General features: G+C 53.3%; 1 protein-coding gene across 4 annotated transcripts in view; it reads left to right on the forward strand.

Moving 5' to 3' along the window:
• The first annotated feature begins 881 nt into the window (after positions 1-881).
• The window catches only part of LOC122370449 (rho guanine nucleotide exchange factor 10-like), a 52,670-nt gene continuing 26,200 nt past the window's right edge, over positions 882-27,351 (forward strand). The window contains exons 1-3 of one of the 4 annotated variants that reach the window (XM_043346096.1): positions 882-1,538; positions 12,907-13,023; positions 25,190-25,379. In XM_043346096.1, the coding sequence (XP_043202031.1) occupies positions 1,499-1,538; positions 12,907-13,023; positions 25,190-25,379 (347 nt within the window). In that variant the 5' untranslated portion in view covers positions 882-1,498. Of the gene's footprint in view, positions 1,539-6,903; positions 7,282-12,906; positions 13,024-15,473; positions 17,008-21,116; positions 21,351-25,189; positions 25,380-27,351 lie in introns of those variants that run through there. The other 3 variants (XM_043346097.1, XM_043346095.1, XM_043346098.1) reach the window with 3 other exon arrangements.

Genomic DNA, 27,351 nt, shown 5'->3' on the forward strand with positions numbered 1-27,351 from the left:
CTACTCGCAATTTTTGCTAACGCCTGCTACTCTTCGAGGTCACGTGACCTCACCATTAAAAGTGAATGGGGAAATAAGGAAACTGCTGTTTTTGCGCATGGAATGATTTCAAGCTATCTCAAGCACACGGAATCGTGATTTCGTGCACTGCTTGCAAGATCCGATGCTTTACTTTTGCATTTTTGACCTTCCGTGACGTCATTTATGACGTCACACCGGTCATAGGAGTTTCTCGTCAATAACTCATGATCAAATTGAGCCAGCGACTCGGGAAAGCCACCAATGGACTCGGGAAGACCTCCCGAATCGAATGATATGCGATACGACCTCCTTCGATTAAGTTCGTGGCCTGATGGGCTCTGAACTGACCTTGACTCGAGGTCAATACCTTAAGTTGACCTCACCCGAACAAAAAGTATACCATTCGACGCGCCTGAGCCAGGCGAACACGATGGTGCCAAAATCGCTGCTCTGCGGCCATTTTTTGCGAAATTATTTGCCAAAAACCAAACCCTACCTTGGGCTTTTTGACTTCACCTCAGAGGTTACCGGTTGACCTGGGACCTTAAAATCGGGTATCAATCGTTCCGCCTTGAAACGGCGCACACGCTTGTTTTTTCCGCGAGGCTCTAGCTCCATTAGGGGCGAAACGGCAAAAAGGAGTCGTACCAACCCTCCCCCCCCCTCGGCCGGCCGAGGGGGTGGGGGGTCCGACAATAAGTCCGGCGAGCCCCACTTCGTTTTTAGCATGTTTGCTTGTCACTGAGATCAACAACTCAATCACAAATAATTTCTAGCACTTTTCCGGACCCCCGGCCCAGTGTGCGCCCGCTGCCGCCAGCCGCCGCCGCCGCTGCCGCTGCCGCCAGTATCAGTGGCTCAGTGCCCGCCCGCGCGTTGAAGGCGCCCCACGCGTGTGTGCCGCGTCCGTCGTACGCGTCGTGCGGCGCGAGCCAGCTGAAACTCGTGCGGTCGGGTGGTGGAGAACTGCAGTGACAGAGGCAGGGGAGTGTCAGTGGATTGTCTGAGTCCGGTGAGAAAGGAGAGTGAGCGGAGAGGACGTGGTTGGTGAGAAAGACGGGAGCTAACGTGGTGAGCTGGTTGTGAGAGGAACGGAGAGGGTTGTGGTACAGTGGATCGTTCTGGAGAGTGACTGTGAGCTCACAGGAAGCTTCACGGACGAGCCGGAGAGGACAACCCGGCTAGTTCTTCAGTGGTGACCGTGGTCGTGGTGTGGAGCGCATAGACGGTTACCGAGGTTTTGGCGTCGCCATGCGACCGTCACCGATAACAACCAGACTTCAGTGACCGAGAAACCACACTGCGTGACCTTTCGAATGACCGGCGCGAGTCGCCTGTGTGATCGTTTTGTGCGAGCTGTGTGCGAGAGTGACCGGAGCAATAGAGACACCTGGTGGTGACCTCTGGCCTCAAACTGGGGAAGCTGAGAGGAGCCGAGTTTGACCTGGCTGCTGGAAGCCATGGTGTGCCAGTCGCGATGGAGAAAACCAAACAGAGCGACGTGGTCCTGCTGCTATGTGAGTACCTGCTACAACACGTCATTCAATATCATTCGCCGTCATTGCACTTTATTGCTGCAAACGGCCAACATTGTGACTGCTGCTGACTGCTGAGATACGATAGTTCGGGGGCTAGCGGTAAATTCCCTAGATATTCCCTTTGGATCCGCCAGTAGACGTCACGTTTGGCCTTGGCACACCAGTGATTGGTGGCATCATAGGCCATTTTATGGCAGTGCATGTCACTCAAAGCTCGTTCAGATACGGCAACAGCGACAGGGTGTCTATCGGCGGATTTATCCGCCTCTGTCCTGAGGCGGGGCACTCATAAACGACGGCTGAATTGACATGCCCATACTAATCCCCGCGACAAGCCTGACGCACATCGCCTTTAGAAACGTCACTCCAACATGGCAATTGGCACCGACATCCTATGTCGACAATCCTCCCCACTTTTATCGAGCCTGCAATGTTTGCAGAAGTCGCATGGTCTTTATTGCGTCGAACACCGCGCCCAATACGCCGTATCACCGTATCATTCCACACGTCATATGCCGTCTGCCGTGTTTGGGTGACTGATGTCAGCATTCGATGACGACTGGGTACCGGCTGAGTTGCTGGTATTAGATGGTGATTGGTGAATGCAATGGTACTGCCTACCGGTTGGTGACGTGAGATGACATCCGTTGACTACCTATGGTAACTTTAAAGGGACTATCCCACCTTTAACATGGGGTTTGAGTTGAGATAGCCAAGTTTGCGGCGAGGTTCAGAAACCACTATCTATCTAGGTTGCAACCCCCGCGGCTTCTTGGTGTTGAAGAAATTCGTTCCCTTCATTTGAAAATGGGCCTTGCACAAGGCCCTATCTTCAACAGGAGCGACCGTTAGTGTGACGTCACCTCGTTTAGTCATTCTGATTTAAATGGGTTTGTTCGTTGAAAAATCGCTTAAAACTTGGTCTGAACTTTGTTGTGGTGCCTACAGAGTAAAAAGAATCAGCTTTATGACAGTAATGTGGCCTGGGGAAGGAGGTAATTTTGGGCTGTGACGTCACATATTTGAATGTTTGTGTTTGGAATATGAGAAGCCTAAGATGTTTAATGAAAAATAAATGCCAGAACCGTGTTCCTGGTCATCCAATCTATAAAGTCGGGCACAATTTAACGGGTTTTAACAACATTTTAGAAGGTGGGATAGTCCCTTTAATTGACATCGGTGTCCTTTACTGAGGTTTGGTGATCACTGGAGATGGCTGGTGACTTACGCAGCTGGTGACGGGTGTTGACAGCTGGCGTCTGTCTGTGATGCTCCAGCGGTGACCGGCGCCGGAAGTGGCTCCTCCGTCACGCCTGCGATGGCTCAAATGACGTCACTTACTTCCTGCGGCCGCTCCCCCGGCCGCCTCTCCCCTCCTGCCCTGCGCGACGACCCCAATCCTTCCGGAACCTATATGGTATCTCCTTGCAGACCCACCTCTTCCCCAGGGCCCCTGTCCCCACCATTGTGTCGAAAAATGAGACGTTGGTTTCCTCTTTTCTCTGCTTATCCGGAGCTTCTCTGCTATAATGCGACTTCTTACCGGCGTGTCAAAAATAACTCTCGTTCGAATGGATGAACGTCCTTCCGGTAATGGAAAATTATCCTTTTGGACGGTTTCCTCTCTCCCATTCTTATCGTTTTAATTTTCTATTTGCACTTTATACCTATTTACACCTCCATGGAACTAGGACTGCGGGATCAGTTCCAGGACCGGGACCAGGGCTGGGCTGGGACCCAGCCCACCTCTACGTCACATTCCATGTTAGATAAGCGGGCCGCTCTGTGCACGCATTCGTCGACAGACGTCACAGCTGCACCTCTCTTGTCATCGTTCCTATCAAGGGGGGGGTCACATCCAGTGGGGGAGTGCCCAGCCCCACCGGGGGATTGCAGAGGAGGGAGGGGTGGGAAGTGAGGCGCAGCTGGTCGACTCACCGTGAATCACTGAAAACCGCACTGAAAATCCAGTGTTTTCTTGAATAATAGGTATGGAACTTCATGCAACTTTGAGTCATGGTCATGTTTTGAACGTTATGAGAACAACAATTTAACTTGTTTCTTTGAGAAGCTTAAATACATACATTTCGCCAGACATTTTAGCACACTCGTAATCTGCAGCGTCTTTTTGCTCAAATTGTATATGAAGCACTGGCAAGTGGCAAATCAAGCATCAACTGTCATGCGGATCGTTCTCTATCGGCATACAAAGGTAGTTATGTAATTTTTAGATTTATCATCACGTTCTCGTTATGTAACGTCTGCGCGGGTGATTGACAGCTTTTGATTGATACCGATTTGCGCAGCCCTGTCGTTCTTTTGTTCTTGATCCGTTTCCTGTCCTAATGCCAGCTAATGGGAATCATGCGTAATCTATTGACAATATCTGACGATACGTTTGTTCACCCTGTCAACGTTTTCGCGCATTAAGGTTTTTTCTCTTAAAGGGACCCTCCCACCTTAACATTAGATTTGAGTTGAGATAGCCAAAATTTGGTCCCTGGCTCACAATTACCGGTTTCGGCACTCACAACATCGAGAATGCCTTAAATCGGAAATATTGAATTTCAAAATTGCAGCATTTTGATTCAGAGGGGCTAATGCTTAGGAACACCCCTCTGAATGTGTGACGTCAGCGCAAATATCTAACGATTTTTGAATGTTTGACTAAAACGTTTTGTAGCACGCGGTGGTATATGCTATTTGCGCGCAACATCTGCCGCAAACGCCGCACTTCTAAAATAAAGTCGCTAGAAACAGCGGAGATCCCAAAAAGTAAACAAAAGTAAAAGTCTAATATCTTGAAAACCGGTGAATATTTTTCGGTGAAATTTGGTAGATATTCGTTTTCGCTCTTTCTGAACCGAGCGACATCACTTTCATGCCAATTCATAAACTTTTTTGAAGGTGGGAGGGTCCCTTTAATTAAAGGCAATTATCTGTAAAAGCAGTGACCCATGACGTAAGCGTAAAATGCCTTGAGATGTCTTCGATAGCAAACACGCGTCAATTCGCGGAGCGCGGGTCATTTTCCGCCAACCATGCGCTGCCATCAGCGGGGCTGGGCTGATGGTATCGCCTCGGCAATGGAGCGCGGTCACGTTATCTCTCCCCAGCCGGCCTACAGACGTTATCAGCTCATGAGTTACTGCAAACTGCCGCTGCGGGGTCACGAGCCTTTTGTGCAACGCCACGGCGCCGCTTACCACCGCTAACCGGGTCCACAGCCCCGTCACTGTGCAGACTTGTCCGGGCGATTTTACACACGGATGCCGCCTGTCTGATCGCACCGCCTTAGCCATGACACAGACACGCTGACCTCCATGGGTCCTCCTAACCACCACTCTCCGCTGCTGCTCAAAACGAGCGTCGTAACGAGTGTCGAAACTGAAAAACTCGCGTACCGCCGAGCTCCCGTCCCGCAACTCTGCCAATTTCAACACTCCACCCCGCGTATTGCACGCTCCCAGCCGCCGCTCTGCTCCTATCCCAGCGGCACTAAAAACGCCATCGGTCGACGCTGTGGCCGGGCCAAACGGCAGCGTGTTGAAAGTGCGCCGTTCTGTGGCGTGAGGTTGACATTTGCGAGCCGATGTTGAGCCGAGCCGAGCCGAGCTATTTGACATTGGACAGAGCTAATGGCATGCAGGAGACGGGTTCAATAGGTGTTCGTTCCGGGCTGCGGGGTATATTTGATATTTATTACTTATCAGTTATCCATGAAAAGGTAATGCAAGATTTTGCGGCCAGATATCACCGAAAATATTTAGTATCCAATGTCCAAAAATATCTAGCATATACCATCCGAGCTATCGCTGGCTCCGCCCCTGTATCACTCAGCAGTCAGCAGCCAGCACCAGCCAAGCGAATTGTGAAGCTTCACGTCTGAGGCGTCACCACAGCTCACAGCTTAGGTACTGGAGCCGAAAGCTAAGGCTTTGCCCCAGCTCAGAGCTTAGTAGAGCCTAAAGCCACACGGGAGTGCCGGTCGTCGGATTTCCGGGACGGTGAGGTCTCTAAAAGGCCTCTCACCGAGACATCCGGCTCTCGTAAAGTCCGTTGGCTGGGGTGAACACTCAACAGTTCTAACACGTCAACGGACAGGGATTGGACAGACTTCATCGTCGCTAGACATGGACCAGATAAATGAATGAAAGAAATAGATAAATTGACTATGACTTAGTCTACCTAGGGTGTGAAAATAACATGCACACGTTGCACACTATAAGGTGGAATTCAATGAAATCCAGAAAAGTAAATGGGAAAACATCAGCAGATGTGGCTCACATTTGGAAATAAAGAGATGAATAGGTCACCAAATGGTCGGGGGCAAATATTATACCGGAGTTGCGCAGCGTACCGGAAATGCTAAGTTGTATGAAGCGCAGTCATGAATCAGGGCATATCCGGTATTTGGTCGACAAAATTCGCACTTATTTTGATGTAGGTCAAGAGCGGTGGTGAGTGGTTATAAACTCGATTAGAGATGGTTATGATCAGTTGACGAACCTACACCAGCATTCCATCAGCAGCTGGAAATAAACCGCTGGCCGTTAACCTTCTGTAGCTCTGACCTCAGTTTTGCAGTCATGAGAGGCGCGTTTGGCAGTCGCTGAAAAGGGTCGGATGCAGTCGGCACAGCAGTTAGTGGGTTCAGCAGTGGTTGCTGCAGAAGGCATTTGGCAGTGCCTCTGCTCAGTTATGTAAACCGCAGGCCTCGGCGGCTCCATCGAACCGGAACGCCTGTCGACCCAATCTGAGGTCGTCTACAATACATCCGACAGCTTCGCTCCAGTTTTATCCACACCACCGTCTGCGCTCCAATTTACCCACATCACCGCTTTTACCCCAATTTTCCCCAAATACTCATGTTTTACCCCAATTTTACTCCCGTTGTACTTCAGTTTTACCCCAAACACGGCGCCCTGGGGAGACAGAAGGTCGCCGGTTCCGGTGTGTGCCCCGCTCCCCGGCACCTCACGCACACTCCCCCCCCCCCTCGGGGTAATTGGGGTTCGCGGCCGGCTGCGTCGGGTCGGGGCCGTTGTAGGGGGGGGGGGGGACAGAGCGTCCCGCCCCTCGGTGCCAGCTGTGCTCTGTGCGTCCCGACAGACCGATAAGCGGACCGACCCTGGACGGCCCGGGTAGCTGGACTGGCCGACAGCGGATCAGTGGGTCTCACTGGACGGATGCCGGGGCGGCGGGTGCAGTGGGGTGGTAGGGCGGAGGGTAGAACAGTCCGGGGGCAGGTCCCGTGTTGGGTGGACGGTCCCGCCGCTCGCGAACGGCGGACCGTGGAGCTCGTGTATTCAGAGGTGACAAGTGGTGGCAATTAACGCGCCAGAGTGAATCAGACGGCGGTGATCCGTCGCACATGTTACGGGCTGTGTTCGATTCATGCGCCGAGTGGTCAGTGGAAGTGGGACGCGAATTGCTAACAAGGACAATGGGCGGTCGAATTGGATCGATAAGATCAGAAGCTATGAGAACCATCCAGTGATGTGAGGCCAGCTGTATTTTCCGCCGTGATTCCATGAGCTGTGAGCCCGAGTTTTTAAACGAAAGTGTGGTGCCGTGAGTCCACACTTTCAAACGGCGACGGCAGTCTGTCGGTTTTAGCCCTCCCAAAAGCCCGAAAGCGGCCGCGCTGAGGCCGTTTACAAAGCGCCGTCGGCCGGCAGGTAGGGTGGCAGGCAGGTTCGTCCGTTGTCCACGGAGACAGGTGAGACCGTCCTTCGGAGACCGGGGACCGTGAACGGACTCGGGACGACATACCGGAGCCCTTTTGTTTGTCCAGAAAAGACGGGAGAAACGGCCCGGCGCTTTGAATCAGCTGAGGGATAACGGTGGCGCAGGGTTTTGGGAAGATGGACCGGTGGAGTATTTTTGTAGTCCTAGAATGAATGAAACAGGTTTAGCCAGGCTCACTAGATGGAATGCAGTTGTTTCGTTAGAATTGTTCGAGACATTATAGGCGACGTGCTATTTAATTGACAGACAGTTGTCGCATTTGTGTTTCAGTGTGTTGTATAACTATTCTATTTGCGTCGGTTTGCGGGTTTTTTCAAGTGCTCAGTTTTTGCAGCGAGCTTTTTCTCTTAGGGCTTGCGAGATAGCCGCGGAACCACATATCTCTTAAGCATTGGCTTCAGACACAGGAATGCGGCTGATTCACGTGCGATTGTGAGTGAGGTACCCCCAGTGTGAAGATTCGGCTGTAGAATATGTAGTTTTAAATACGTAGTTTGACGTAGATCTCGGAAAAGTGAGATACCCCATATGCTTAACACAGAGCCGAACGGCGGCTGGCAGGTGGCCGGCTCTCGGGAGATCGGCAGCCGACACTCGAAAAATCGACAACCCGCCGCTGAATGCGCGTGCGGCAGTGCTGAGCCGAGTCGTTCCCACGGTCTGGCGGCCAGCTGGGTGGGGGCGGGGTGGGGAGTGGGGCGGCCGATTGCCAGCCGCTTCTCCACGGGCAGGTGCTGCCACCTGCGCAGTAGTTCCACTGGCGGCCGCCAGGCCCGTGCGGCAAGCGGGCCGTGCGCGGTAGTTCCGCCAGCGGCCGCCAGATGGATACCGCCGCGCGCGTCGTGTCTAACCTGACGAAGCTACAAAAAGTTAGATAACTTTAATAAGAGGAAAGGTAAAGCCACAATTCCAACGCTGAATGTTGGGCAAAAGCAAAGGGATCCAACACAGCCATCTGTATTTACTGTATTTACCCTTTTCAGTCAGCGATAAGCCCCAGCAATCGCACCGCTGCAAAACTCGCAAGCTGTTCACCGTGGAGGGTATTGCATTATAGCCACCCACCGGCTCTTTCATCCTAAGTGTAATCGCTTATTAGGTAGGACGCAAAAAGCAAGTGTGAAATGATAGGTAGGTGAAACAAAACACAAATTGGAATTAAACATAGTTCAAAGTTCAAACAATTCATTGAAAACAAATTAAATCGAACTGAGACCAATGGAAATTTGGAAGGTCTTTAGTCGTCTTAAGACGTTTGATTTCTGGGGGGGGGGGATAGAGTGCAAAGTTTTCCTACCAGACGAACTTGGAATTATCCCGAGGGGGTAGGGATGGGAGTCGAGTCGGGGGAACGGGGGGGGGGCGAGTAGAGTGGCAAGCTTTCCTACCCGACAAGTACCAAGCAAGTACGAAGTACTTTCGCAAGTACCAAGCAAGTACCAAGTACTTTTACAAGGACCAAGCAAGTACCAAGTACTTATGCAAATACCAAGCAAGTACCAAGTACTTTGGCAAATACCGAGTACTTATGCAAATACCAAGCAAGTAACAAGTACTTTGGCAAGTACCGAGTACTTTCGCAAGTACCAAGCAAGTACCAAGTACTTTTGCAAGTTCAGCAAGTTTTTCGCCAATATCGAAGCTTCTAGACGTCCGATCGTCACCGGAAAAACACCATTCGATCCCAAATTTTCTCCCGAATCTTTTTATGGCCAAAGCGACGCGGAGCGAGCCAAGATATCTTGTTAGTAGCTAAAATAATCGTTACAGTTGTGAATGATAGAAACATGCACACTGGTTTGCAAGTCCATATGCATTATATGTATACCATTACATGTCCATTGTCCATACATCAACCCCAAATGCCCTAACATGGCCCATGCATTGTAAACATCACTTCCAGGCATATGGTTCCTGGCGGTCTACCTCAACTTTCTCCTGTTTCCCTCGTCTGTCAGTCTGTCACATGTTTGGTCTATATTCCAGGATAATGTGAGCTATTTTGTCATTTATTCCCACCTGGCCGGCGCCTGACACGCTTCACACACGCACCAGCCACCGCTGTTCGTTGTTGAACCTCGGGTAGTCGCTCCTTCCTCGTTCGCTGATGTGCGCAGGACAGGGGAATGAGAATAAAAGTATAGTAATGTAGGACAGGTGATAGTAGAATATAGCACACTCGTAGCAGGCTGATCACAACAGACTCACAAATAACGGGATATCGACCACATCAGACCCGCAGGAACGCTGGGATCACTAACGCGTTTGGAAGGCGTACCTAAAACGGTGGCGTTCCGCCTCATTCATGACCCGATTCGATATCGCGCCGTCCATCATCGTGCGGGAACGGTCCACGGACCCTGCCGTATGACACGACCACATTAATATTGGTAGGGGCGTGTTGTGGTCCCACACTTTCCGGCACCAGCGTGTGACCGACCACCGCGGCCGGTCATTGACCCCTGCCCGAGTAGTCGAGTACTGTACCCCTATGTCGATCGGTGACCTCATACGCGACCTAACGGGGTTCATCGCTGGCTGGGTGATGATGATACTAGTGGTGAAATAAAATAAGCAGCTATTGGTAAAAATGCATTACCTGTCATGCGTAATGGGGACAGTGCATTAAAGAATAAACGCAGCGCACTAGAATTGTATTTCACATCTCACTGAAAATACACAAGTGAATGTTGCTCTATTAGTCGTAAAGAGCTATTTGTCTCTCAGTCTCAGTCCAGTCACCCTTGCTTTATATGTTTCATTCAGCTCCAGCTTCCAGGTTATCTATTTCCATTTGTAAGCCACCAAGTCAGCAATGCGATCAACTTATTTTCGTCCTTGTCACTCCGCTGCCCTTCAGCGACTCGCGGCAATTCATCTGCGCCACGCCGAGACAGCTCAAGGACGCATCTCCCCACACGCCGTCAAGTCGTAGACCTCTATTCATATAGTCTCTCTGAATATTGAGCAAATAGTCTACCTCATACTGCCTGTTTCACGTGTACCCCCACATTTTGTGGTCATGGATCTGTGCTTCATCGATATTCGATAATTCCTCATTGTCCCACCGATCTGTACGGTCGTTTCACATCGCCCGCTGTCTGTTCGGTTCACATCACCGCACCAATGCCGCCCTCCCCGATACCCTGGCCGCCGGAAGCGGGCCGTGGGAAGGTCGGCCGATCCTCACCGATCGCCCCGGGCGGTCCTCAGTGGTCTCACCGGGCGGTTATTTCTCCTCAAAACACATCCGTCCGTCTGTCTGCCGTCCGTCGCTGCCAGCGCCGCCAGCGGCCGGCCGGCGCAACCGCTGGGTTGGTAGGCGGTCCAGGGGGCGCTGAGGTAGCAGCAGGGAGCAGCCAGCAGGGATTCTAGCCCCATGGCCATCGGGTAGCGGCAAGGAGCTCTGAGGAAACAACAGGGGCGCTTAGGTAGCAGCAGGATGCTCGGATAGCAGCCAGCGATAGCAGCCAGCAGAGACTCTCAAGCTGGGGCAGCAGTTATAGGGAGCAGCTAGCAGGGAACGCTGGGATAGCAGCAGCGGTGCTGTCAGACGTTGGGGTGGCACTCTGGCGCTCAAGACGGACCAGAACAGGCGATCTGTCTTCAGAGGAATGCTTGTGGAACTTGGTGACGACACTCATTCTTTCATGCTCCCCAGAAAGCAGCGCTTGTCACCGGACCAACCGTTACGGTTAAGTGTCGAGAGATTGTGATCCGGTGAAGGGGAGCATGGACGTCCTTTTATCGTGCTTTTAGACATGACCAAATTAATTCTGGCGCAACGTCTAAGCAGAAACCACAAGTATCCTTCCATTCCCCAGGGTACGGTAAGGAACATCCATGAAACCAATATAGCCAAGCGTCGGATTATTTGTACCTTTAATTTGATATAAGAGTAAGGTATAGATAAACGATTAACGTCTAACGACAAATAAAGATCATAGGTTAGGTAATGGCTTTACGGTAGGTCATTGTTGCATTTAGCTTCCCAGTCTGTCCAATTTCATCATAGGTAACATTGTTGCTTATAGCGATAGATAGCCGAATCCGAAGACATCATCATCATCTTCAAGTTCGGTTTTCATGAAGCAGTGGAAGCTTGCGTTACCTTGAGCTTTAGCCTCACAAGGCTTACTCAAAATGCGCTTCTGCCATCCTTATGCACTGTTCAATGGTCAATAGCCAATGGTAATATCTATCACATCGATATTTTGTGAGTTTCAAAGTTGAATTGCTTATCCTAATAAGTATGCGAGAGCATGCAATATGCATTATGCATTCCCCCATCACTCCCATCCCATGCCTTTGTTCTTGGAAAGCACGCTTTTACAGTTCCCCATACCATCCTCTATCGTGTTAAATTTATTTACTGTCGTTCTTTGTTAGGTTGCTAACAGGACCGCGTACTATTCGTGCAACAGTGAGAGCAGGCTCGAATAAACCGTCCGCTGCTGCTGCGGCGTTCAATTTATTGTCAGACTACGAAGAACCCATGCCGAGCTGGCGCGCTGTGCAGTTGAAGCTATATTGGGTGCTGACCGCTATCCCATATATCTGACCTCTGACGGCTGGACACGCGCGTCATCGACCTGACCTGATCCATACATATGTGCACGTCGGTGACCTTTGGTACCAAGCATAGCTCTCTGTCCGACCGATTGTTCTATGTTACTAGGCGGCGTCCCTTGTTGGGCGACATGGTGTGGGTCTTCACCACAGGCACACACAGGTCAAAGGGCTGTCGTTCAAAGCAGTTTGCACCAGTAAGCTGCTGCGTGTCGCGATATTGTCGGTGACGAAGGTGTACGGGATTGATTTTTTTTTTCATACACAAACCAGATTGAACCAGAAATCTTGATACAAACCAGATCAAACCAGAGACGGGCGCAGCAGACGACACTATAGCTTATACCTACCAGGAGCACACTCAAGTAATGATGGACGTCCACCTCAATTGCCGCCTAGCTCTTCCAATGATTGTGCCAGCGGTAAAAAACGAAAGGATTTCTGACAAATGTATGCTGACCGTTTATGACAAAATCAATATGACGATATCAGGATATGGTGGATCTGAGTCAAAATGACGGATGCTCACAATATTACAATATTCATAAGCGCTATGCAGTATGCAAGGAAGGACAAAAAACTGCCGAAAGCTTTACTGGCACCATATTTTTCCGGTGATGTTGCTGGATTCAATCATGCCCTGGTGCTGCATTTCCCGAGTAAATCACTTTCACACAACTTCGATAAGCCATTCCATCCAGCTCTCTCAGATACTAGATAGGAATAAGGAATACTTGATAATGATGGCATTCCCTTTAATAATGCACGATTTAAGTTGGGTGCATTTTATACAGTTCTTATTTTTATGTTTTCATTCTTATGCTTTTTTATATTTAAGCGCTGTTTTATAGGAATCTTTCCGTTGTCCATCACCTCCCATCTGACTGCCTGGCGCCTGCACCAGCATTTACCATCCACCCTGCACCTCCCTTTCTCCACTGTTTGTGCACGCCTCTGCCCCGCCTCCCTCCCTCCCCTGTGCACGCCCCTGTAGCGCCGTTCTCACGCCCCTCTCTGGCCGTTTCAGATAAGAAATCGACGGGCGAGTCGCCGCCGCCGGCCGTCGCTGGCTCTCCCGACTCGGGATCGGCTCCGTTCATGGTGTATGGAGGAGCCTCGCCAAAGAGCCGACCGGCCTCTGCAGGTCAGCAAGGGGCAGGGCAGTGGGGGGGGGGGGGGGTCTTACCAAAGACCGCCGTCCGACAACCGGCCCCGACAGGTCAGTCGGAAGGACATGACAGTGGGGAGAGTGAAAGAATAGGTAGGAGGCAAGCGGCTTGGTGACACCTGCTGGCATGGGTGGAGAATTAGGGGTTTTGGGGGTGCTCGAGCACCCCCTGAAATTCAATTCTCCGTCCCTGCCTGCTGGAAATGAGTTACGCGTTATTTCATGGCGCTGTTGTTGGCGTTACGACTACCAGAGCTTATATCGGAAAGTAGGCATTTTCGTTTTTTTTTTTCTATGTGCACTACTACTTAATTGAATATTTTATTTGTGAAAAATGACACCACCTGAGGCAACAATAAACGCAACGACACATCAACATATAGCATCTCTTTCTGATGTGATTTCTTTCTGCATAACATGTTCTTTCCCAAACAATCGTTTCCATTTATTCCGTTTTAATTATTTTTTGTTCGGTGCTAGCGGCCGATGCGGCGGTGCAGTCACCGGGTCCGCGCGGGACGATTTTCTCCGCCCGATATCACTTCACCGACTGATCGTTCACCGCCTGGGGCAGGTCGCGGGGGGCCGCGCGCTGTGGAGTGATTGCCATCGATTGGCTGATGGGAGTGTCGCCGACAGTTGGGTCCGTCTGGGGTGGCTGTCGGCGCTGTTTGGACGTCCACTGCAGCAGGCGTGGTCGGACATGACCACTGCCTGTTCTGTGGAGAGGTGACGAGAGAGAAAACCCGCGGCCCCCGCTCAGATGTGACCGCACGATGGCCTCTCGGTGTTTATCTGATACGACATAGCTGTTTAGGGTCGTGTGTGTCACCCAAATCGGTCAGGCCTCTCCGTACCAGTATTTGCACTTACAATTTACACCAACCGTATCAATCGAGAAATATTGATGCATATCGATTCCACCTCTAAACACGTAAATGGCCACATTCCCTCGTGGCTTCCAAGTTACGTCTGAATGTATCGCGACTGGATGAAACTGACCGTCCTCTCGCTCACTGAGTTGTATTTTGGGATGACGTCTGGTTGGGTGACCTTCATCAGACCGCGTGCTTGGTCAGTGCTAACAGCTGGTCAGTGAGGCGGCTGCAGACACCATCAATATTTCACAATCTCCGGTCGGCCGACGCACAGACGTAAACGAATTACGCCAGTCTGGGAGCTGAGGGCCGCAACCTCGAGCTAGAGATAGTCATCTGCAGTGCACAGCCAACCCTTCCGCGTCATGTATTATTGTATTGTATGCACCTACCGGTCGCGGCTTCCTGGGAATCCATTGAAGTCATAAACACTTCCCGTCTGCTTTTTCTTGTGTGAGTCATACCGACTGAATTCATAGAAACCCAGCTACTTTTCCGACTTGTTATGAAACTATCCAGAGTCGCACCCAGACCTAATGAATGCTGGGGCCCTATACCTCTCCGCTGCTGAGTTCAGCGATCTGAATCACATGCGCTGCAGTCATGTCGATACCGGATACTGCGGTGGATACTGGATACTGACTAGGGATACCCGCCCGGCCCGCGTGATGTATGGCGTTGGAGACGGGCGGTGAAGCCGCCCCCCCCCCCCCGACCCTGAGATGTCGGGTCACCGGACACCTGCTGGGGTCACCCCCCCCCCTCCCGGGCTAGTCCCGGCCACCACCTGTCGGTCAGGGGGGGAGGTATTTCCGCCGGGGGAGTGTCTGAAGAACACCGCCCGGCGTCAGCGGCGGCGGGGGACCCGCGCTGTCGGCAGGGCGGGTGGACGGATGGTTACTGGTTGCTGGTTACTGGTTACCAGCGCCGTCTAACCGGTAGGCGGGGCTGCGGCGGCTTTCTTTCCATGTTGACAGACGGCCAGACATGGGTTGGTCTGTTTCACTTTCTCCTTCCATGGTTTCACTGGCGGCCGCCGCCCGCCGCCCGCCGCTCGGCTGTCGTCAGGAGGTGGTGCCACTCACCACGGACCAAATTCTATCAGCTCTCAGCGGGTCCTTTGTCGTCACTGTAGGTCTGAGAACACCGTGCCGCCCATAGTTTGTCACTGTATCGATCCGCCACTGATCGCCGATCCTCACCTGGGATCGGCGAATCGAAGCAGAGCGCCGACCGGCCGCGGCCGCCGCGCGCCGCCGGCACCTCGCGATTTGGCAGGACGTAATCTTGGCGGAGCCTCGCCGGCAGACGCTCTCGCGTGCCGCAGCCGACGCGCCCATCGCTGCGCGCACGCACAGCGCGTGCAACGCCCCGTGCGCGGTCACGTGACTTCCGGTCATACCAGCCGGGGCGGGCGCGAAAACAAAACCGGCACCGCCCGCTGTCGGTAAGGTCGGTTTTCTGGCGGCGGCGGGCGGCGGGTCGCCCGTACCGACTGGCGGGCGGTGCGGCCGGCAGGTAGAGCGCGGCTGCCCAGCGACAGCCGCCAGTCGCTCGTGAGCTGCTCGGTACTGCGCGCCGCTCGCCGGCCGTGCCGCCGCGACTATAAACAGAGCCAGTGCAGTGCTCCCACTCCGCGCGGCCGTGCGAGGTCATAATGAGTGAGCCGCCATATGGCCGGACCGCCGAGCGCCGGCCAGTGTGCGGGTAACGGCTGTGGGAGCGGCGCGGTGCTTCGGGCTCCTCCAGACAGGTGCGCGCTTTGTGCCGAGCGCGGCGATCTCTGTGACGTTCTGTGACGATCTGTGCATTTCGTGACGCTGTGTGACGCCGCCGGAGGGCTGGTGACGATCGTGACGTCGGTGTCATCGTGATCGGGACAACGCGCGTCGCCGTCGCGTCTGCCGGGGCGCGGATGACGTCATGGCTAACAATGACGTCATGCTGCGGCGAGCAGCAGGTGCGGCCGGCGATCGGGCCGACCGGCGCTCCATGGCCGGCGGCGAGAGCAAGTTTGTCTGGGTGGCCGTCGAGGCGCTGCCCACCTCCGACGCTGTGCAGGTGCTCCGTGGTGACTCTGCGCCAGAGCTGTGGCAAAGGGACGGTGCTGGGGAGGCTCCCGAGCCGCCCAATGGTGACCCGACCTCCCCTGACAAGCCCCGGGCGGATTGTGGTGACGGGAATGGTGAAATACTCTCAGAGGATACAGAGCCGACCTACGCCGAGCCCCGGCTGACCCCGGCTCCGGCGGTGGGGGCAGAGACTCCCCCGCCAGCTGCCCCGCCGGGGGTGGGAGCAGGTGACCCCCCGCCAGCTGCCCCACGGGGGGTGGGAGCAGAGGTCACCCCTGCCCCGCCGCCCCCCGACCCCTCCCCCGGCACGTCAGCTGCGGTAGAAAGTCAGCAATGTCAGGACATGAAGGCACGCGGCCCGAACTCTGGTGAAGAGGGGAGAGGGAGCGGCGCTGACGGCGAGGTCAGCACGGCGCCTCCGGGGGCGGACTCTCCCGCTCCCGCTCCCGCCGCTGCCCCCACCAGCTCGCTCGCCCCGCCGGCGGCTCTGGACGTACTGAGCTCAGGGGCCACCTCAGAGGACGAGGAAGGGGACGAAGTAGGTCCTCTGACCGGAATCGGAGGCCGGCCGGCGGAGGACCGCTACTCCAACTACTTCGAGGAGCGGCTGGCGCTGCTGGATTCGGCGGGTCCGGACTCACTGGACGGGCTGCAGCTGGGGTCCGGGCGGGATCCGGAGCCGGAGATCAGCTCCGGACGAGTGCCGGACCCGGAGCCGGAGTATGCGGTCCCCCATAGTGGGGAGAGGCCCAGTCATGTGACCCCGACAGAGGTCAGAGCGGGCGCGGCGGTGTTTCCGCCTCATCCGCCTGCCGCCACTGAGGGCCCACCACCGCCGCCGCCGCCGCCGCCGCCGCCGCCTCCGCCGCCTCCACCGCCGCTGACGGAGACGGAGACACCGGCTAAACTGACTCTGGATGTCGGAAAACATCCGATCTACGAAGACATCGAGCCGAGCCCCGAGGAGCGGGTACGATCTCTCGGTGAGGAGATTTATGACGCCATCACGGGTGAGTCTCACGGTGATGACGTCACGGGAGTCTCACGATATGACGTCATTCGCCTCTCCTCACCTTTCACCTCATGTAACCTCCCCTCACCTCACCTCACCTGACCTCACCTGACCTCACCTCACCTGACCTCACCTCACCTGGTGGTATAACACACTTGCGGTCGCTCCTTCTGTTGCGTGGGAGCTCATGTCACTCCTCCCTGCAGTCACTCCGAGTCCAGGAACAAAGCTCTGCAGCGCACCGCCCTGTGCAACGGCCGGTCAGTAAGGTCGATGTTCTGCGCTGAGCGCACGGCCAGGCACCCCTACGGCTGTCGCTGGGTGTCGTTTGATTCGGAGCCATTGTGTCGCCGAGAGATCCGGCTGCAGTGCTGCCTGGATGGCGTGCTTCTGACGTGCTGCTGGCGTAGGTGGCGTGCTTTGCGAGCCGCTCAGTGCACAGCCGGTCAGCTGTGACCGATGCCATCAGCTCGGCATATTAATGCAGTTCGGGGTCAATATCGTTGCAGCCATGGGTATATCGATGCAGCTGCACCATGAGCTGGGTATATCGATACAGTAGGCATATCGATACCTACAGTAGGCATGTCGCAGGTTGAGGAAATCCTTACGCCGGTGAAAATTATGCAGATATACCGTCGGCGTGTGAACTGTCTCCTGCTGTTAGGATGACACCCCATCCGTACTGTCAAGTCTTGTGGCATATCCAACATAGGCGGCGGAACGGGGAGGGCACCGGGGTACCGTGCCCCCTTTGATTTTGGCATTTTAAATTTGATAGACGTCTTCTCGCGATTTCTATGTCACCGAAATTCTTGACGATTGCTAGCCTTTTTAGCACAGTTAGTAATGTCGCTTCTATGATAGGTACCCGCATGTGTGTTTTCCTGTCGGTAGCCGACCCACCAGGCGCATCTGTTCGCCTTCAATGCGCTTCTGTCGGCCGCTGCGCCGTTTTGACTGCACGGGTGCACGGTTATTCGCGGACAAAACTCCCCTTCTATCCGACGCAGCAAAAACGTCCCTGCCGACACTGAAGGGGCCAGGCTGCCGTCAGTGAACCGGCGGACACGCCAGTCACGAGCTGCTGGATGCTGAGAGCTGGATACTGGTCAGTAGCGTCCGTTGGGCAGCTGCTTCACTCGGAAATCGGGATCGTTTTTAATTGTTCTGGTCCCTCGCATTTCTCTTACTACAGGACATGACAAGTTTTCTTTGTGTTGTTATTTTCTATTTCCCTTGTAGTTGATTTGTTTCAGTGGTTTCGGAAATCGGAATGCCGTGTTTTCCGGTCTGTAATTGCTCTGATGTCTGTTCGAACTTCGAGCCATGTTGGAGTCCCCTTCACGTCGCCCATGCTTCCTCCGCTGCTCGGATACCATGGTGCTGTCACCAGTCTGCAGCCCGTGTCGCCGTCACCTGTCACCCCCCGGTGGCCGTGCCGCTGTCACCAGGACGGCGAGCACGTGGGTACCGCGTGCCGCGCCCAATGGACGCGCTCTCGCCGCTCTCTGCAGCCCTCTCTCTCTCTCTCTCTCTCTCTCTCTCTCTCTCTCTCTCTCTCTCTCTCTCTCTCTCTCTCTCTCTCTCTCTCTCTCTCTCTCTCTCTCTCTCTCTCTCTCTCTCTCCTCCGCTCCGCGTCACTGCCTCTATTTATGGCGCAGGTGTGGCGAGCTCACGGCCCAAGTAACCCGCTCCCGCACATACAGCCGGCACGACGCCCCTTTGTCTGAGGAACGGCGCTCACGAACCCCCGTCCGGTCGCTCTCGATGCTGCAGAATAATTATTCCTTTTACGTTCATCGTTCGGCGCTGGCGATGGAACGGTTTATCGCGTTTATCGTTCGATGTGCCGTGATGTTCTCAGCGCTCTTGTCTAGTACAGCTTTGAGCATCAACTGTTTGGCTCACGCGAGGGTATAGCAGATTTGAATACATTGATGCTGAGCTATGAAATAATATGCATATTGCATATACCTACCTAAGACTTATGACGTTACTTTGTTGCCTCTGATATACATGATATCTCTTGTTCGTCTAATGGCTCTATTTATTCTAACCCGTTGATAGTCAGTGTTGAGCTTATGGAGCGGATTAGTTATTGTTTCGCATTTTTACAGCACCATATTTTTTAGAAGTAATAACTTGAGAAATCGATAACATTGTCTCATATTTAGTTTCCGTCGAGAACCTGATCCCGCTTCTGAAAAATGCTGTTTTGTATTCGGCCTTTGAGGCTGGACAGCTTTTCTCTCTGGTCACAGATAGCGCTGTAATTCGGCGAAACAATTAATTCTGACACGCATCATTGATCATGCCTTTTGTCCAGTAGCTGCGGTTCGCGGACGGGCGGATGCTGTTATCGACTGGGAATATACGACACGTAGGCAGGTACTGTTTTACAGCGGATTCGATGACGTCAGACTCTGGGACCGCCACTGCACCGGTGTGCTATTCTCGCCAGCGTGACGCGCTAGCGAATCTTCTTTCATTAAATTGGTGGCGTCGACTGGTCTTTGATCACCTTGCGAGGCCAAAGTGGGGCGTGACTCGCACCCAGTCGCGGCTCGCGAAATACTACTGCAGTCTTCAAGTGCTGTCCAAGGAAGGTCAGGGTAAAACAGGTGTTTCTCTAGCTCATTGGACTATCAGGCGGATGCTGACTTGGTCTCTGCTGGCTGGCTCTGAAAGTTGTGACGTCACAGCCCTGCTTCAGTTTCTGCAGAGTAGGGCTGACTTTGGGTATTGCAGCTTCCTACTCATCCGTTCCCTGTTTCCCGAACTCGCCCTAACATCGGCTCCGCTATATTATATGCTATATTGCGCACCTTTAGCTGCTTACAGCACAGAGAGACCCAGGTCTTTGTCCAGACCCGTGCAATGTGCATCAATGACTCAATGTACCGAACATACAGAGACGGCCTCTGTGTCGCTGCCGGCTGCGATGCGGGCACCGCTTGTGTTTACGAATATCTCTAGCCAGGCTGCAAACGAAAAAGGACGCATTGTTGTGGTGCACATTGGGCGCGAGTCCTGGTGTGGATGACTCACATCATAGTCAGTCTTTTTGAGATTGATTTATTGTATGTATGCTGCGACGCTGCGTGCCTAAAACCCCCAATAAACAAACAAACTATCAACTATGATTTAGACCGCCACGTTTAGATCAAACGTTCTCTCTGCAGAAAGTGTGGACGTATAAAGTAAACGGTAGACATTTTTATTAGTTACCACGATCATCGGATCCTGATTGGATCGTCATTCGTCTATTGCCATATTCAAGTAAAATTGAAGCTGCCTTTTCTGTCATACTGAATTGAAGTTTTTGTGACTTTAAAGGATGCTCTGACTGACAGGCACGTACTCGAAGAGCGCTGGCTGCTGCGGTAAGTGTTTGTTGACTATGGCGGCAGATGTTTGTTTGCTAGCGATAAAGCAATGGAATGTTTGAAGGCAGGTAGTGCAATGCTGCCAATGCTAACATGGTCTCCGCATACCAGCTACCTACCTTGTTCCGGCATCCCCTGATTGTTCTCAAGTTACTAAAAACACAAATGAAGCTTGTATGCCATGGCGGACCAGTCAGTGATCGAATGAATAACATTATTTGGCAATGAATAACATTATGGCTCATTGCAATTCGAGTATGAATCAACAAACAACTGAACTCCTTCCTTTTCACAAGTTACATTTTTCTGTAGCTTAGCTGCTTATTAGGTGCACAACTTGTTTATTCTATTCTCACAAAGCACGTACCGTCCGCGTTGGCCGTTGGGCCGCTTACATTGCACACTGCACATTTCCGAGTGCAGTATATTGCAGAGGCGAAGTAATGCACAACGGCACATGCACGAGGCTGTGCAGTGTGCACATTGCAGACACAGGAAACCGGTCATCATTGTTGAGCGCATATCCTTCTCATGTTCCGACACCCTCCCCTCCCCGTCAGACTCCCCCTCTCCCAGCTCTCCCGTTGGCTGGTTCTCCGATGAGTGGGAGGCAGCGGGATGGCAGGGGGGCTGCTGTCGGGGGTCCGCCGGGGGGGGCGGAGGGGGGCTGCGCGCCGCCAGCTGACGCCGGCCCGGCGGCGCCCGAGCAACCAGTCGGCGCTCGGCTGGGGGCCGCGGAGGGCGCCGGGTCGGGTTGTCCGCACGGAGTGTCCTGTGGAGTGTCCTCTGTTGTGTCCGCGCCGTGTCCGTACTGTGTCCGCCGCGTGTCGGCGCCGGTCGCCGCCGATGCGTTCCCATCTGCCGGTGCGCAGAACGCTGAGCGCACCTGAGGGCGCCCATCGAGCTTATCTGTCTCTGCGACGGCCCAAGAACAAAATGAGGCTCATACCAGGTGGGGAGAACGCAGAGATGCTAGCGCTGTGGCTGGGTGCCCAGCAAATCCAGCAGCAGTTGAAACGTTAACCTGTCTCTGTAACATTCTTGTGGTAACAATTTAAAATCGCTCCGCGTGGTTTACATGTATCAAGCTCACAGCTCAGGTATTCCAAGCAGACCAGGCATCCTTATGTTAGTCGAACCCTCCCCTCCACTAACACCTCCGCGCCACGGCGGCCTTTTGTCGCCGGTTAGCCGTCCGTCCGTCCGTGTGTCTTTCCGTTTCTCTGGCACCCACCGGCCGCCCGCCGTGGGAGTGACCGTGGGAAATATTCACACGGGCCGCGGTCGGCCGTGACAGCGCGTGTCGGTGACCGCGCGCTGGGCACCGCTGGTGGCCACGACGGAACCCCACGACTCGAACCGGGGCTGTGTGTTGTTCGACTGTACGACGGCTCTGTGGCGCGTGTCTGTAATGGTCTGTATGACGGCTATGGTTTTGACTGATCTAGCCATGGCGCTGATTGGTCTGCTCTTCGGCTGTGTGGTGGTTTGTGGTCTGATGGTCTGACTGGTCTTTCCCGGGGCTGTGTGACGTGTTCTTGGTCTGACTCTGGTCTGCACCGTGACTGTGATTGATGTGTTGGTCTGTATTACGTCTTTGATTGGGGTCTGGTATCTACAGCAGTTGTGATTTTGCACCAATAATGTGGTCCGTATTTCTACCTACATCGTTTCCGTGCACGGTGTTGTGTCTATACCGCAGCTGTGCAGTGGAGCGGTGCGCAGTTGACGTGTTCCTGGGTGGCCTCCGCGGCAGCCCACGGCCGGTGGATAGACAACTGTCGTAAAATACTCATTGTGCCCATGAACCGAATGCATTCGACTCACGAACCTGACGTCAGGACAAAGCGGTGACGACACACGAGCTTCACCTCTATGAATATGTTTCACGCCGTTTGAATGCGAACGTCATAATGTCTGACTTAATGAATGCGCTGGATTTCCCGTGGCATTCATGTTTTTGAGCTGCACAGGCGTTGGACGGGAGCTTATCAAGCCTTATTTGTTATTATAATACCACACCAGCGTTGTAAATATAGTGTAATTCCTGTTATCAGTGACAGGCTCGAACTCGTGTGGTATTATCCCCAAATGACGAAAGACACCCATTCCACTAAGCTCATTTCAGAGAAACGAACGTCCAACGCCCACGCTTCATGAACCCTGAAGCATCGTGATTCATTAATCACGCTTAACTCCTGCGTGATTTGTATGAAAGAGGTTGTTGGGGAAGTGAAATTGAGAAAAAGAAAAGATGAACTGTCGATTAAAAAGAAGAAAAAAAGCAAAAGTGCAAGAGGAACAGAGAGGTTGATGGGACGTTTTCGTCTTTGGACGTGCCTGCAGTGATGCATAGACTTTTACCGTCGAGCACGGGCGGTATATGTCGATATCCGCCTTCAATCTCAGATGCGTGCGCTGCTGAATTGTAAACCGCAGCAGCTGCCTCCTCGCCAACCAGCTGCTCGTGCCTGTGACGTCACAGGCCCACAGCGGCGCCTGTGGGCGGGCGGGCCGGTTCGGCCCGTATCTCCAGCGCGATCTGCATCGCCTGATGTCATTCCCACAGTCATCATAACCTGCGCTACCAGTGGCACTGATCACGTGACCCATTCGGCACCGCCCACCGGCCGAGAAGGCGGCACCGGTGCTACTGAAAACGGGAACAAATCTCCGCCGATTGGGCGATAGGAGCACGTTTCCTGAATAGGTCTCAGCTGAGGGTCCTGGATGCCGTGAAGTACCCGTCATTGCCGACAGTGGCTGTCTGAACAGCTCTCACTGAATGCAGGCGGAACGAGTGAGTCTCGCGGCTCGAGCAGCCACAGGTGGGGCCGGGGCACGTGGCCGGGCTCGTGGCGCGCTCACGTGGCCATCCCTCGCCGCCCCCGGGGAGCTCAGACACGTGGCTGGGAGGAGCGTATCGACCAGGTGGCTGCGTCGCCGGTCCCGACCAGCTGGGGGTGCCGGCGCCGGCCTGGAACCGGCTGCTGCAGCTGCCACCGGCCCCGGGCAACTGCAGCCACCGCCGCCGGCCAGCTGCACACCCATCCAGCCGGCTTATCGTGCCGCCGCGTAAAACCGCCGGCCCTCGCGGAGACGAGAGGCCGAAAATCCGTGGCCGGCGGTCTCGGTGACAGTGCGATACGGCAGAGGCTGCGGCTGGTCTGCACAGAGATCTGGGCGCCGCCGGCGATCCGGGAGCGTTTCGTGGAACTATCTTTAGAGCTAATTGAGTGGTGTGCCGCCGGGCGGCTGCAGTACCGTCGTGGCCGGCCGGCTGACGGGCGCAGGGAAGCCGCACCGGTGCCAGCTATGGTAATTAATCCGCACGGGCCGACTGCGGTTAGCGCCGGTGGCTTCTTACCACCAGGAAAACGACAGACAATTCTGGCGCCGAGGCTGTCAGAGCTCCGAGACGTCATTTGGAGGCTGCCGGTTCCCAGAAATCACCTAATTAATTTGTACGGAGTCTGTTAGCTTGGATCAAGTTTTACGCTCTGAATAATTTGCTGCGAAATGAACATGTAATGTTTTCTGCTGAGGACTCTTATTGTCATTTTTCTTTATGAATCTGACAGGGGGAGGTGTTGACAGGCGACGAACACATGCCTGTGGTCGTAGGGAGTCGACGACACTCTATCTTAGCATCACAAAGATAAAAAATTGGCACCTTGTCTGTGCGACCTCGACCGTCGCCGTGCCGGGCCGCCGACTGTTTACCACGGCCGTGAAATAACCCACGGCTCCCGGCTCCCGGCGAGGGCTGGCCTCGGCGCCGCGACTTTTTCGCTGAGCTGCCAACATTCCTGGCGGCTGCTAATGTGTTTCGGTGACGATGTTGTACTTAACGGAACTAATGGCGACCACCGAAAGGCCCATCTCAGCAGCGTGCCATCGCCCCACGTTTTATGATGTCGGTCTGAATGAATCGTTTCTCGGCTGTCCTCGCGAGTCATCACGAAAATAACGTTTTTGTCAGCTGAGTTTGCATGACGAACAGACATCTGTCGTACTAATTGATGGTATCATGGCTTTGCGTACGCCGTTTTTATTGATGCTCGCCCGTTGAATCTATTGAGCGCGGCACTCTCGGCCCCCTGTGGTGTTACGCGTATGCAGTATGCACCCCCGCCCCGATCCCCTGCGCAAACACTGGCAGTGCGCCGGTACGCGTCAATAGGCGCTGTGGTGTAATTACCACGCTCTGTGTGCACATCTCGGGTCACGCTGCCAGAGCCGATTTCCTTTATTGAGTTTTTTTTATGTTGCCGCTAGTCATGGCTTCGGGCCGATTCCGGCGATAGTGGCAAAAAACGTGTCGCGTTTGATTTAGGGACACTGCTTCAGATGAATAGAGGATAGTCTGCCACGAATTGCGGGTGTTGAGCGTCGAAATAAAGTGCGAAAACCGTCGCAGTTGTGGAGACTGAACAAAGATGTGGAGTCGAAACTTGATCGTTTTTTATCTGTTTGCAACGGTCTCTGTTGTATTTTCTGATGATATGACGACTTCTTGTTCGAGTCTGTCGTTCGCACAATCTTTGTCCTTGCTTCAAGCTTCCTCAATAAACGTCTCGGCACCTTTTTATTCGGCTGTCCCGCTACTTACTCGTGTACCTACCTCTTTATACCAACACACCTTCGCCTCTTTGTCGCACCCCGCCACCTTTTCCCCGCTGACACAGTTTTAGCTCTCGCTGTGGCGGTCGCCATCTTGAAGTGACCCGTCCTCGCTCTTTGCGACGCCGTTACCACCATGTTGAAGTGACCCCGTGCTCGCTGTTTCAGACGCCGTTCGGCCCGTGTCCGGCACGTGGGACGATCACACCATCTACGAGGATATAGACGAGGTGGGCGGCTGCAGCGGCGACGCGGCCCGCCGGCTCGAGGCGCGTCGCGAGCTCAGCTCCGACAGCTCATGGAGCGAAGAGTTCGAGTCCATGTCCGAGCCCGACGACGAGCCGCGACCCACAGAAAAGTGAGTACCACTCAGACCAGGATTTAGGGGTAAGAGTAACCGAACGACGAGTCGAGACCTAAAGAAAAGTGAGTACCGAGTTTAGGGGTAAGAGTAACCGAACGACGAGCCGAGACCCACAGAGTTTAGGGGTAAGAGTAACCGAACGACGAGTCGAGACCTACAGAAAAGTGAGTAGTGAGTACCCGCGTGGGGAGGATGTTGTGACAGCGGCAGAGCGCTTGGCTGCGTGCGGTTGCAAGGCGTGTTTGTACGCACACCCAACCTTGCGTCATTGCGTGCTCTCGTCAACACCGGTGACTTTCCCGTCCCTTGCATGACTGCGTTGGCGGTAGCTCTGAGCACAGTCACGATAGCCGAACCGCAGCGCTTGCTGCTCGATTATCTCGATGAGCTCAGCCTGCTGGCATCCGTTCTAAGCGCTCCATCACGACCTCAGACCAATGTCGCTGCAATGTTGACGTACGGCGCAGTGGCCGATCGAGGCTGGCTTCGGCGCCACATCTCACATCAATCCATCAATAGACCATTAGCGATCAAATGTAAACAGGGCGGCCATTCCTGGGCCCGATAGGGGGTCGACACCTTGCATGCTCCGGTACAGGCGGTGAGAAATGTCGGGTGATTTGGGGGTGGGGGGGGGGGAGGGTCCCTGGGGTACACCCAGGTGGGTGGTCTCAGACTTTGGCTCATCACAGGGCGTGATTGAAGGAATGAAATTGAGTGCCTGACATGTCGGAAAGTTAGTTACGAACTCCACAATCAATCATGTGAGTAGTTTGGCGTCAATTTAGATGGGCAAATCATCGGCGTTCCTATCTATGCGATTAATAAAAGCGATTTGAATTCTTTGTTGACATTTGGGTCGCGGTCTTTGTTTTTGCTCTCTCATAAGCTGACTAGTTATGTCGTTCGCTGCATGGCCCCCCTAATATGATCCTGTATTTGTGACAAAATCTAATAATTGTAATTTGGCTTGAGTCCAATGTTGTTGTCGATGTTGAAAAAACCATCAATTAAAAATGCTGCATTTTTAAGTGAATTGTCTCCTCATGTAGTCATCAACCTGGAACACAGATTTTATGTATCAAATATGGGTCCTTCGTTGGCTCTAAAACAGCATAGAGCAGTCTCACGAAATAATAAAACTCCTTCTAAACTTGGTCTGGGGGGTGTCTGAGAGAATTCTAAGTGCGGTGTGAAAATGTAACCGCCCGGGTATTTGTGAGAAGTGACGTCACATGGAGCGGACCGACGTCACAGTTGACGTCATAAACCCCAGCTCGGCTTTGAAGCTGTGACGTCGTTTGAGTTATAATTTGCGGCGCGGTCAGCCCGGGCGACAGAGATGGATAGGTATCCGATGCTGCATGCGACCACAAATCCATATCATAGGAGCTCAGCACCTCCACCGCAGGGAGACAAGGGGTAATCAATTTGATTTGATTTTTAGGCACCTACCAATGTCTGAAATACGTTAGTACGTATTGAAGCCCTTGCTTGCTGTTTAGGTTTGTCTTGTGAAGATATAGTTTCACCAAATGGATTATGAGTAAGCATTTTCTCCAGATTGTCTACCTATTGCTTATTCCTCGATGCATGATAAATTGCTTTGATATCTGAAATCATAATAGCGGAATGAAGAACTGTTGTGCGCTAGGACCCGCGGTCACCAAATTCCAGTGATAAATATGTCCGTTCGTTATGCAATTCAGCTGATTCACCCTTATAAACTCCGTATACTCCCTGGACGCTACAGTTGCAAAACGAATGGCTGCAGAAAATGAAACGCATGTGTGCCGCGTGGGTGCACACTTTTGTCATTTTTTACATTTCTTTTTGTGTCAATGTTAGCAGATTGGTCGGTGCCGGCGACGGTAAATATAGGTTATTCTGAAATAACGCAGCCACTGAAGGGCATCATTGATCATTGGTGAATTGTAAATTATGTACCTGTCATCGACCTGACGAA

Source organism: Amphibalanus amphitrite, unplaced genomic scaffold, assembly GCF_019059575.1.
Source record: "Amphibalanus amphitrite isolate SeventyFive unplaced genomic scaffold, NRLGWU_Aamphi_draft 001132F_arrow, whole genome shotgun sequence".
In the NCBI taxonomy this organism is placed as follows: domain Eukaryota; kingdom Metazoa; phylum Arthropoda; class Thecostraca; order Balanomorpha; family Balanidae; genus Amphibalanus; species Amphibalanus amphitrite.